At 40.7% G+C, this 13,468-nt stretch overlaps 1 protein-coding gene across 1 annotated transcript in view; it reads left to right on the top strand.

Moving 5' to 3' along the window:
* The window catches only part of SCN5A (sodium voltage-gated channel alpha subunit 5), a 227,032-nt gene that overhangs the window by 199,902 nt on the left and 13,662 nt on the right, over positions 1-13,468 (top strand). The window contains exons 22-23 of the mRNA XM_075419829.1: positions 5,391-5,513; positions 11,464-11,745. Coding sequence (XP_075275944.1) covers positions 5,391-5,513; positions 11,464-11,745 — 405 coding nt within the window. The remainder of the gene's footprint in view (positions 1-5,390; positions 5,514-11,463; positions 11,746-13,468) is intronic.

Here is a 13,468-nt window from a genome sequence, read left to right as displayed (position 1 = left end):
TGCATTACTGCACTTCCTGTTTTATAATTGTTTTTCTGCAGCCTTAAAATTGTCTTCTGACAGCTTTACAGTGGTTTACATCGGTTTACAACACTAACTTCTTAAGTCACTGTCAGATAATGAAGACATATATACCTATTGTACAACTTTATCTCTGTGTGTTCATAGTGAACAATTTTAATTGTCCAAAAATGCTGCATATGTGTTAACTGATTAATTACTATGAACACCAATGTGAATGCACTGGGAACCTGACACTAAACAGGTGCCACCTGGGTACAAATAAATTAGCTGTATTTCTCATCTCAGGAATGACAATATTCCACCAGCAAAACAAAAAGGTTGCAGTTACTGAAAAATCGTCCTGATTCCCAGACAAGACTTTTTTTTTTTTGTCAAATATAGTCTAGTAGTGGATTGTCAAAATAATTAAGAAATGCAGACCTTAATCTCATTAGAACATATTAGCAAGAACTTTGAACTGTTAGCAGTGAGGTTAACCTCTCTTCAGAGGTCATTACCTGTATTCTAGTGGTCTAAATTAATTGATTCTTCATGATTTTGCCCTGGAAACCCATATGAATGTCGTACAATGGGGCACTCTAGACCCAAGTTGCTAGTGCCACCGAGCCACATAGATGACAGGAGGCTGGCTTTCAAAACACCAGCCACAGACCTGGTAATCCCCATGGCTGATATTTCTAGTGCTCAGCACAGTCACAAGATTTAAAAGCTCTCTTTTTTTTCTTGGGTGTAACACTGAAACTGGCAAAAATGAAAGACGTGGGGTTCGTTTATGTCTCCCTTTACCCAGCTCTAGGAGGCTTCCCTACAAACCACTGTAAAATCAATATAGATAAACTTGCATGTAGGAATATGTAAGAATATAGAAATACATAAATATGGCTATATAGGTATATAAATAGCATATATTGAGAGCTATCTCTACAGATGTATAGATACCTCTATAGATATATAGATACATAGGTAAAACTATCTTTGGGCAAAAAAAATAAGGAAGAGGGGCAATAAACTTCTTAAATGCCAGGATCACAGAATCACAGAATCACAGAATGGTATAAGGATAAGGGAGACCTCCACACCACCTGCCTGTCTACAATGGCAACAAGAAGCCAAGATGTGTAGGTAACATCAACGTGGCTTTGCCTGGAGCCTGAGGTTTCAGCTGGGCAGTAAATGCTGACTCTTCCAGGGTTTCCACTCTTTTGAGGTGGAATAAGTTTTGGGAAGTCGCTGACTGCGCGAAAGCTGAGCTCTTGTTGGGCTGTGCTGAGGTGGCCTGAGGAGCACGAAAGGGAAGAGCTGCCACAGGAATGAGATCCTAGCCCATGTGATTGATGAGACTTTTCCTGTTAATGTCTGTGGAGGCAGGATTGGATACACTGATTTATGAGGACCACTCGCCACCTTAGGAACCCTTGTTGCTAGCCAGATTGTACACTGGTGTTCACGCCAGATACCAGATTCCAGTGATGACATCTTCCTGGGGACTTCAGAGGCACCAAAAAAGCAACAAGTCATGGGGATAAGGAACAGTCTAGAGCGAACATGGAGAATACTGTTACTTTATTAAGTTAAGGGTAAGGAAGATTTAGATGGAAAGCTGTGAAAGCTTCTTAGTAAGATCTAACAGGTTCTAGAAAGAGCCTCAAGGGAGATGCTAGCAGCAGAGTACCTGCAAATAAGAACCATATGGGTGAGAAGAAGTGCATAGAAGAATGAGAGACTCTGTAGCTTACCTGTTAGCAAACATGTCATGCAAAAGGTGAAGCTGAGGTGAAAGCTGAAGCCCAACAGCAGATTGTGCATTCTATGGGAGATGGTTCTAGGCAACAGTGACTCCTTAGAACTTGCCTACTCCCCACATTGTTACACTGTTGCCTGGTCTTCAGAGGCATTTTTTTCCTGAAAAACCTACAAAATGGTTTGCAAAGAGAAAATATAAGAAATGTGTGCCATATTGCGAATCTGAAGGTTATTTTGACCCTGGAGGTGTTTTCTGGGCGCCAGCAAGTTTCTGGTACCAAGCAGAGCACAAAGCAGAACCTTAGAGCAGCTCTGGGCTGCACAGCCTTGTAACAGGGAAAAAAAAAGGAACAGAAACAGCTGACTTCATCTTTTGCTGTGATTATGTGGGGCAGTCAGCACCAATTTTGAAAACCGCTTGATTTTTTTCCTAAAAATAGCCTTCCAGGTCACTTTTAATCAAGTCCAAATGGCCAAGTCTCCGCGTTAGTAATTCTCCTATAAATAAAATTTGACGGGGATACCTTCAAAACCAACAGCCGAGCATCTAAACAAGTTGTCTCACACTCAGTTCTGACTCCAGCCTTGTAAATCATTGTCAAATATCACACAGCTTCACAGCCCAATCCTCTGAAGAGATATCTAATGCTGTGTAAATCTGTGTCAGGAGGACAACAGCACCTGTGATGTGTTTCAGGGTGACATTTATGGCACTCTAAAGAAAATGGTAACCCGTTCAGATCCGAAGTCTGGTCTTGCAAGATTTGAACAGAAAATTTCTCATCTTTCTTGAGAGGAAGGGGAGTTATAGGACATAAATCCAGCATGAGGAAAGAAGCATACAGACACACAAACCAAGGCAGTCTGAAGACCTTGAGAACTGACTTTCAGTTATTGTGGGTGAAGCTAAGAAAGAAGGGTGTTGGGTGCTCTGTATTTGATTAATTTTCTTTTAAATCTCTACATTCATTTTACAGATGAATGAGCTTCCCTTGTAACGTATGAGCGTACAGATCTTGATTTCCATCATTGAGCATGACATCATTGAGCTGTTTCTCTTATACCTCCAGCCTTTCCGGATAGGGAGCTCCAAGGCTGTGTGGGGTTAAGGCCATTTTCTGCACTAAACTTTCCACCAAAGACAGAGATATGTGCCACAGTGTTACTCCAATCATGATATCTCGGCAATGCCTATCATAATACAGTTTAAAGATGACTTAGTTGGATGGCTGTAATATATAACTATACTGCATATTTGCTCACTCCTATTAGAGAAATCCTTCAGCCTTTTCTCCTTGTTTAGGCAACATTAAGTCAATGGGGAGAGTGAATGAAAGGAGATGGCTTTGGGCTACATGTTAATGGAACTCCAAAGTACAGGGTGTAATCAAGGCTGGTAAGAAATAGAGAAGACAGAAAATGGGTGCAGCCTCAGCTGAGAAGTGTTTAAGATCAGTTTTGAAGTCCAACCCACATTTTCGCCCTTAACTTTGAATACTGACTGGGCAGAATTTAAGTGAAAGAAGCATTACTAGTGAATACATGTAAAACCTACATACACCATTACTCACTCTAAAATCTCTTCTTAGGCATGAACGTGTCACAGGTTCAGATCTGCTTTCTTAGAGATGGAAACAAAGGCTTCACTGGTGATTTTTACTTCCCCAGTATCTAAGGGTACTAAGACATCAGACCTTGAATCCAGTCTCCCAATCTACTGTGATGTTTTTATAGCACACTCACCAGTAAAACGCAGAAGGGTTTATTCAGATCTTCCTTCTGCATCAGCTGCTGGGTCTGTACATGAGAGGTGAGTTTGTGTCACACCTTGTTAGAGACTGACATGTTCAAGCGTGACAGACAGCCTCTGTGCCACTTCGTCATCTGCAAATCTGGGCTGTCCTATCCCGGCAGATATCCAGGCTGCTGCATCCAGCCCAGGCTTGGTGTCTCTGAGACCTGCTGCCCTTAGGCTTGCTGTCACCCACATCCCACAATAAACCCATCCATAGGTAAATAATTTAACAAATTGAGCAAGTTTTACAAAGATGCTTAGCTGCGCAGACAGCGCTTGTACATAAATGAATGTATGTTCAGGAGAAAGGTTGCTCCGTAGAGAACACTAGCATGTGACTTAGGGGACCAGGCTCATCTTATCCTGCTTATCACAAACCTCACGGGTGATGCTGGGCTCATCAGCCAGTAGTGGGGTACAGAGGAAAAATTGTCCTGCCTTAAAATGAATAGGAAGATTTCCCCCCAGAGCTGGCTGTCTTCGTGGGGAAGCTTAGAGTTTCCTTTTACATTAAGCACCTATTTTTTATATAGCATAGAAAAATCCCTATTTTAAGACTTTGCTTCTATCTTTAAAATGGCAATAAACCACAGTCCTTCCAGGTAAGCTTTGCACTCTCATATTAGTAGGTGTGAGAGAATCCAATACCACGATAACTGAGACTGTGAAAACAGCCAATGAAAGATGCAAGTAAGCAAACTGTGATGAGCAATATGCATAGGTCTCTCTCTTCTAAGAATAGAATATTTTATAATATGTGGGGATTGATTTTGGTTCCTTTTTTAATACATGCAAATTGGCATGATACCTATGGTGTTGAAGAGCTGTTTCTCATTCCCTGCTCGGTAGGAATTCAGGCTGTGAGCAAAGATTTGAGCACGTAAAACTCAATTGCTCTGTGTGTTTTTTAATGACTCGTAACCTCCACTACCATTCAGTTCATCCAGGCTCCAATCCTGTGCCTGACAGCACCCACATTTCTGGCCAGCTGGGCACTACAAAAGTTCTGAGAACATGAAGAGCATTGGGACCCCACCACGCTCTTTCCAGATTTGGAACTAGATAGTTTATTTCAAAGAAATAATATTTGAGAGCTATGAGCCTCAATGTTGAGCATGTGTCAAGTTTCTTCTCCCTTACAGGCTGTGTAGAAAGCAGAAAAAGTGAAAAAGTGTGGAATCAAAGATGCATGCACATCATTCTTTTAGAGTCTACGGTATAAAGTCACGTCTATCAGCAATCTAGAATACTTGTTTCTAATCAGTAAGTTTAAGATTGGTAATTGAATGGTAATGCTAAAATCGTTTATCTCTGCTGGAAACGGTTAGATCTTACAGGTGCTTTCATCCACAAAGCCCTAAATTATAACACTTATGTGACTCATCATATTTTCAGTCGTGGAAGACACACACACCTTGAGGAGTGTACAGGAAACCCACAGCACAAACATCAGAGTGGAGGTTTTGTAACGGTGATCTCCTTTCTCCACCCACTTTGTGCAAGCCGACATTAAGAGGATTTCTGTGCACTTAATTGAAAGAAAACCGACATCTTTGAAAGTCTGTGTTTCTATAAGTTTTACATTAAAGTGGAAACAAAGGTTTTATAGAGTTGGTAAGAGTTCTGTACATATGTGGATGCAAAAATCTCCTTTTTTCTGTGTTGGTCTAATTTGCTGTCTTCCATTTAAGGCTGGGGGTTTTTTTCCCCACTGTTCCAGCTGTTTCCAATTAACCAGCTGTTTCTTTTCAGGAAGGAGAATCAGAAGAGAAGCAAAATGGCAGGACTGTACTAACAGATTGGATTTTTGCTTTGTGTCTCCATTCAGGTCTCTTTAATAAGCCTCATAGCCAATACACTTGGATACTCCGAGATGGGTCCCATTAAATCTCTCAGGACCCTCCGAGCCTTGCGACCATTAAGAGCATTGTCACGATTCGAAGGGATGAGGGTAAGAAGAGATAAAGCATCGATCAAAGCTCAACTGCTTGACATCAAGCATGTAACAGGGAACACTTGCACGTGGTTTTGTCTTCATTTTGTCTGCCGAAGGAAATGAATAACAATGCTGTACCAAAACAATGAAATCAGAAATCCCTCCTTTGTCTTGATTGCAATCGTATCATCACAGCTTTATCCTCTGGTGGATTTAATGGTAAACTAATCCTGCTGCCTAACTTGTCATATTGCACTTTAAAAAACAGCTTTTTGGCCGAGGAAGCATCTGGCTAACAATTACCTCTCAATTATAAGGCGTGTCAGGGGAACAACCAAGCTACAGGTTTGATCCCTGCTTCTCACATGTATTAAAACAAGACCGACTGGGAAAATTCTTAAGGACTTTTTCACTAATAATTGAAGCAACAATTAGAAATGTTAAATACAGGGAAAGCAAATGAATTATCATATAAAATTATTCCTTTTAACAGATTGCAGTTTTCATACAGAATGTCAGGATTAACATTAAAACCACCTAGCTTGTGTTTGTTGCTCCATCTTGTGCATCCACCTCTTTCCTTTCTGCATTCCTTTGTCAGCGTGGCTGTATCCGCACAGCATACCTGTTTATTTGTTAAGCCCACATGCTACACTGATCAATTATTGTCTAGATAAGCACTTTATTTAATTCTTTGCACCATGCATGACTTGCAGATGATGACAACTGTGTTCTGTATGAGCTGAGGTTACTGCTCATCTTGCAGTTTGCATAGTAAAGTAAAGCAAATCTGTGACAAAATTACCTGTAAAGCAACTTAAATTGTCTGATGAGCCCAAATCTCTCCTCTAGGCCAAAGAAAATGCTACAGCTTTCAGAAGTTACATTCAGGGTAAAGCTTTCCCGTAGACAAAATTTTGGTCTGAATCATCAGTGAACTAAAATGTGTAGATGTGGATGCCCGGAATTAGGGATCTATGGATGTGTCCCACAGACCTTGTGATTATCTAAATCACATTATTTTTGTGGGTGAAGATCAAACAAATCTAGTTGCAGACCACTCTCGTCTGTGTTAGTACTAAGACAAAAAGATTCAAACGGCTCTATTGATCTGGGCACCCAAACCTGCACTGCTTTGTTCACCGCACACTTTTCAGCAAACACAGGCATTATTTTAAAGGTTATTCGCAAAATAAAACAAAAGCAGACTGCAGATCCTCAGCTGGCACAAAGTGATGTTGCACTACTGATGTTAATTAAAGCTCTCACTCCTGTGTCATCTGATGACCTCACTTCAAGTCTTTATTAAACATATGCAAATAGAGCAAACACTGATATCAGCAGAAGATGCACTAGTTTAACTACTAGAGTGCTGTGTGCACAGACTCTCTCAAATCAATTTAAATTTGGCTTATGAAGGCTTAGCTTCTACTGGTGGATTTGCAGGTTCACACAAAACCCCTTTAACATATTCTAAGGCGACATAAGAATGTTCACTCATGACTTTGCCTCAGTTTGACTAAATTGGATTCAAACCTGAAAAGCAGTGGGCAGACTAGCCTAAAGCTTTGGAAAACTGAGACTGAAATAGGAAAGAAATAATGTTTAAAAGTACACATCTCTGTCGAGAGGCTTTCTGAGAATAGCAAGAGGTTGGCTTGGTGAAGATCCTATGTAGTGTAGACACACAGATCATCCCAGCAAACTTTGTTGCTAACATACTCATACTTGTAGGTCCCCCTGGTCCATAACTCAACATCCCTTTTCTTCCCGGAACCATTGCTACAGCTAAAATATATTCAGTCTTTCTGAGCTATTGGAGGTAGTGAATTAGCTTGTAAACCATGATAAAGTGTAATTGAGAATACATGCTATTGGAAAATCAAATAATTTTATTTTTAGCTTGTCTAGCCACACTTAAAATGGCTAGGGACAGTTAGACCTTTCATTATTAGGAGTTCAAATGCTCCAGAATGAACAGGAAAATTGCCAATGCAGTGAGGGATTAAATAAAGATAATGTTAAGAAGCAAACACTGACGGTAAGAAAATAATAATAGTTTGCTCTATTATAACATATTTTTCTTGAATAACTGAAAGATTTCTGCATGGCTACAACAGGAAGAAGAAAGTTCTTATCTGCAGTTCTTATCTGCATAAAAGACTTCTTCCCTTGACACTATACCTAAATTTTGGAAATAATTGGTCCTGAGGCCAAGGCACAGAGTAGCACTTGGATGGCCTAGAGTACCTATTACCATCAGACTTCAGTCCCTTTCCTGTCCTCAAACAGACTGGGACCCATCTGAGTTTGACACAAGTCTCAGCAGCTCCCATCCCATGAGAAATCTGTAAAATAAGGCTGAACTGTTGCCACCTTGTCCCTCTGTCCCCAAATAAGGCCACATTAAGACCAGTATCCCACGTGACAGTTACTCCAGACCCTGGGCGTGCCATGCATGTGCCACCACCCTGCAGGACCCACCACTTTCCAGGCCATATTAGAGCCTGGCATAAATTAATTTAGGTCTGCCTGTCCTGAATCATTAAGTCTCCCATGTCTCCTCATTTGTTGTCTATCAGGGATTTATTTCAGAGGTGCCGCTTCCCTATGAGTTTCTTCCCAGCAATGGAGGTTACTGCAGAATTTTAACAGGATGAGTGGGATGATGATAGACCATTTAATGTGAAAATGATACTAGGCAAAGTCATGGTGAGGCTGCTACAAGATACGTGCAGGAAAGAAATAGCATAATTAATGCTAGTTAGCATGATTTCATGGGAATAGTTCTTGTAAAACCGATATGGTCCTTTGATTTGATTACAAATTATGCTGATGACGGTAACTGCACTGATATAATATCCTTAGATTTCAGAGAGGAATCTGATACCATGGGACATTGTGATGAAAACAAGGGCTGTGTACCAAGCCAAGTAAACATATTTTAAATTAATTTAAAATGGATGATGGACCTCAAAAAGTAATTGTAAACAGTGATGATGCTGTAAATTCGGTGATGACTGTCTCAGGGTGAGGGATCCTTCAGAATAACAACTGTCCTTAATCTGGACTTTAACAGCATCTGGAATAAAATGTAAAATCTTTGCTGACAACGAACAAAGTGAGCGGAGTAGTAAGTGATATTACAGATAAGGGAATTATACTGACTGATCTGGATCACAGTAAAAAGCAGATCAATGGTACAACATGCATTTTAATAAATCCACATCCATCATACACCTTGGGAGGAGGAAAGTAGGTCACTCTGGGGGACATTTCTTGGAAAACAGCGGCTGAGAAGGACATAGGGATCGGGAGGACACATGATTCTGGGCACATCCGATGAATGACGTGACTAACACAATCCTTCAGTATGCAGGGAAATAACCCAGCAAGAAGAGGGAGAGGGTGGTGCTTCAACACTGGAATTCCATCGAACTGCTGGAAATGAAGTGTTAAAAACGAGGAATTCTCTGCAGCGTGATTAGAAATCTGAAGGAATGATGAGAGTTAGAAAGAAGCTCTGTTTTTTTAATTGCTCAAAGCAATGTTGAGTGGCAACTCACCTGCAGTGAAGACCGGGATGATAGGAGAAGATGTCTAACAGCAGATGACTGGTGCCTAAGTTCAACAAATTCAACCTAAAAACACAGCACCCATTTCTAACAGTGAGGGCATAGATTATCTAATAATAAAATTTTTGCCTGTTATTCGAAACCATGCCACTGTAAATTAGATGTCTTTACAAAAGCTGTGTCCAGACTTGGGTAAGAGTTGAAGACTGGACCTGAAATTACTGTGGGAAGTCTGGTGGGCTCTGCTGTGACAAAGGGAGGGTTTATGCATCCTGCAAGTCTAATTCGGGATTTAAAATCTGAATCAGCTTTGGCTGAAAAGGTGTCCCATGAGATCAGGAGAGCTGAGCCACCAAATCTGTAGCTGGACAGGGCAGAGGGTGGCTCAGTTTCTAGGCTATCCCTAAAGAAGTCACTGGGGAGGTGGTTTTACCTCTAAAGGTATTCACAGAAATCAAGAGGTATGAAACCTTTTCTTGTACATGGCTATGCATGTTGCTGCTCCTTATACGCAACAGAAATTCAGCTGTGACAAGGTTTGCAGCTGAACTTTTAACATGAATTTATGATAATAACTTGCCTTTATGTATTCAGGTCTTTAAGTCCTCTCACTTGTCCCCATGCAAGCCAGGAGTGCTTCCCGCAGACCAAATGGGATCACGCTGGTGTAAAAGCATCAGCAAGAGAAGAATGGAATCCCCTGTTAATAATTCATTCAGAGAGGTGTTACAGGATTTGCTCCAGCCTCACGTCGTGTTTTGTTATCTACAAGCCATTGAACATAATTCAGCAGAAGGAAAAAAGCAGGATGCAGGCATGGCCATCGCTTGCACTGCTGAAATCTGGATGTCTGTGTCCTGTCACAGGACTTACGGGTGGGAGCTGGGTTTAGTAGCAAATGTGACATAAGTGCAGTGGCTTTGTGCTGGCATGGATTAAAACTGAATAAAAAGCAAATGAAAGCTACTTTGACAGGGGCCAAGGCTATATCCAAATAAGCCCTTGATTTGGAAATTATTTGGAATTCTGGTGAACACAATAAATTTGGTCTTATAACAATAAAGTTAGAAATTGATTACCATCCAAAACTGAAAGATAGAATTAGAAAAAAAAAAAAAAAAAGAAAGAAATTGAGAAGTCATCAGGAATAGGCCTATATAGAGAGAAAAAAAAATGGTCAAGTAGCTTTTCCTGTGTGATAATTAGCTTCATTCATAAATCGACAAAATACAAATCTGGGTTTTGAAAGATCTACATAATTTTGTATTGCATATTGTAGATGAAGCTGCTGCATGAAAACCATTTTATTCTTCCGAGTATTTTTCTTCTTCAGCAGTGCAAAAATAATGGGGAAACAAATGTTACATTATTAGCTTGTCAGAAAATTGGACACTAATACGAGAGGAAAACAAGAGCTGACATTTTCCATAATCAGATTCATAATTGAAAAAAATTAAATTTTTGTGGATCAATATCACCTTGTCTCAGTTTCGGAAATGTAGATGGAGAAGAGGAAGAGCTTAGTGTCTGCTTACCAGATTTTAATCTCCAAAGCATGAGACAGAGATGGAGGCAAATTCATGTAGTGGGGCTGGTGTCTGCAGCAATGCCATCAGGCAGCTTCGCCTGGGCTGTGCAATGGCAACATCTCCAAAAGCTGCGAATGTGTAGAAGCCTTGATGGCATAGGAAGGGGAAAACTAAATTTGTGATAGTGTGCTTCCCTCAGAAAATGTATGGTTTTTACACCGGCGTTTACAGCCCTGCCTGGGTTGCTGTGTAGGAAAGTTACAGCATGTCACAGGAAAAAAAATAATGCATTTTTTGATAAATTAGAATGATTTCACGGTTTTAATCATGCATACTGATCAGAAAGGGGAAGCTGGCTTAGTATAGTATGTCTCAATCAGTTATTATTTAAATAAGCAAAATTTATCACAGCTAGAGTTCACAACCCAAGGACTATGAAGGCCTGAGTTGAGTAAAAGATTTCAGGAATGTTTTTTGGTCTATTTTGAGACAATGTGATGTACCCTGGCCATTTCCAATTACTCATACAATTATTAGAGATGGTTTGACTAAAATGTATTATCCAGTAGGATCTGAAAGGTCATGATGACTTTGCAGATTGCTCCTGAATTAAAAGATTCCTCTTGAAAAAACATCGACCCATGGGTGGGATGCCAACAGATTAGCTCTTCAATTACAAAAGGAAAAAAAGAAGCATGTGTGGAGCCTTTCATGGTGCTCTGGCTGCTTAGGTAGTAGTTATCCACCTGTCACCATGTGAGGGTTCAGCCTGGTTAATCAAGGATGCACAGCAGCTTGTTAGCAAAGTGTCTGTCTAAGTGCTGATATTAATTCTGTTTTTTCTCTCCTCTTTCACCCAAGGTGGTGGTCAATGCCCTCGTGGGAGCCATCCCTTCCATCATGAATGTTCTGCTCGTCTGCCTCATCTTCTGGCTCATCTTTAGCATCATGGGAGTGAACCTCTTTGCTGGGAAATTTGGGAAGTGCATTAATAAGACAGAAGGAGATATGCCTTTAGACTCTAAAATTATTAACAACATGAGTGACTGTGTACTCTATAATGTGTCAGGCACATTTTACTGGACAAAAGTCAAAGTTAACTTCGATAATGTTGGTGCAGGGTACCTAGCTCTGCTACAAGTGGTAAGTGTGACCACCAGAAACTAAACTTATGTGCAGATGTTGCTTGTTCCCATTGAAATCATCAGCTTCAATGCTCCCGTTAACCTGTATGCTTTTCTGGGGTTTTCAGCCTTACCTACCTTACGTACCTTACCTACCAGCCTTACCTTCGTAAGGTAAGGCCTTTCCTCAAGTGTAAATGAGTCTTATTTGGCATATTAATTTGGCCTAGAGATGTCTATGGCAGCTTCTGGTTTTAATTTGAGTTTCTGGTGCATCACTAATGTAGTCCTCTGGGAGGTGATTGGACTGTTAAGGTGAATTAAAGACCATTTTGTCGATACTGAAATCCAGAGCAAAGTTCAGTTCCAGAAACAAAAATCCATGGTGCAGGAAGGACTTTTCATGCAGATAGAGTACACTGACCTTCCTGAACAGCCTGGGACTTCACTATACCCAGCAGTTAAAAAATGAAGTTATGGTACCTTCAGTTACTCAGCTGCAGTTATTGTGTAAAGCTGGAGTCAAGGAGGACTCTTAATTTACAGTCCTCTGCTCACCTTCCATGGAGATGTTTGAGAAGCACACTGGTGCCTCTCATTCTGGTTCCTTGCCTCATTTCCACCGGCTCAAAATCATGAGTCAGACTGAACCTAACTGTGAAACCTGGTGGTGATCGGATTGCTGTTACAACTCCATACAGCCTGGTCTCTCTGGAAAGGTGGCAAGACCATAGCAGAGAAGAGACTGTTGAGGCTCAAAGACAATGACAAGGTCTGATCTATAAAACCAGAAATAGCTATTTTTACAACCTTTTTCAGCAGCCAGTGTTAAACATGGATAAACGGGTTGTATCCACAGAGATTTAGTGTCATGATGCAGCACAACCTAATGGATAGAGCCACAGGAGACTCTAGGAGGAGATCTTGCATTCTGGGAGCTCAATTCAGTTGTCACATATGAATATCCACCCTTTGCAATGCAGTCCTGCTCCAGGCTCCCACCTGCCCTTCCAAGAGGGCTTGAGCCTCACGCAGGTGCCCCATCAGATCTGCCAACCCTTCTCCTTCACATGAAGAAAATTTGCTTTCTCCCAGATCTCTTTTTCTCTGTCACAGACATGTGAAATAGCTCCATGAAGTAGCTTTCCTTTCTTGCAGAACTGCTTATCCTTACATACTGTGTTCCTGGTACACATACACCTGAGTCTGAGATCTCCTGACTGCTGTCCATTGAGTCTTTGCTTTCATACCCTCTGGAAAGCAGAAAGGTTAGAATAGGCACAATAACTTTGGGTTCTTTCCATGACATAAAGCTGAACTTGCTGACAGTAAGAGCTTTTACCTTTTGCGTGTAATTACGATATTCAATTCACCCATGCAGGGTAGATTAGTTCACTTTGAACATCTTTAATTAGATTTTCCATTCTCTATAGTGCCTTCTTTGTCTTTTATATAAACGTCCAATCTAGCTGAGCAAAAATCTTCAGGTTTAAAATATTCTGCCTCACCTGAAGATTTTTATCTCCTCCATGACTGCATAACAGATGCCTAGTTTGGTGAAAAAACTCCATCAGAGAAGTAGATATTCCTTCACCATTTCTTTCATAAGACTCAAGCTCCAGTTTTCTGAAAATCTACAACTTTTCATGAATTGGCATTGCCTAAGGAGAATCCTGAAGCAGCCTCTTCTACTGTTCTGCAGCATCAGTTCCTGGACAATTGGCACTGGTGATGCTGGCTGC

The sequence above is a fragment of the Opisthocomus hoazin genome, chromosome 4 (assembly GCF_030867145.1).
Source record: "Opisthocomus hoazin isolate bOpiHoa1 chromosome 4, bOpiHoa1.hap1, whole genome shotgun sequence".
Taxonomy (NCBI): domain Eukaryota; kingdom Metazoa; phylum Chordata; class Aves; order Opisthocomiformes; family Opisthocomidae; genus Opisthocomus; species Opisthocomus hoazin.
Note: the sequence above shows the minus strand (reverse complement) of the source record. Positions and strands in the feature narration are given on the sequence as shown.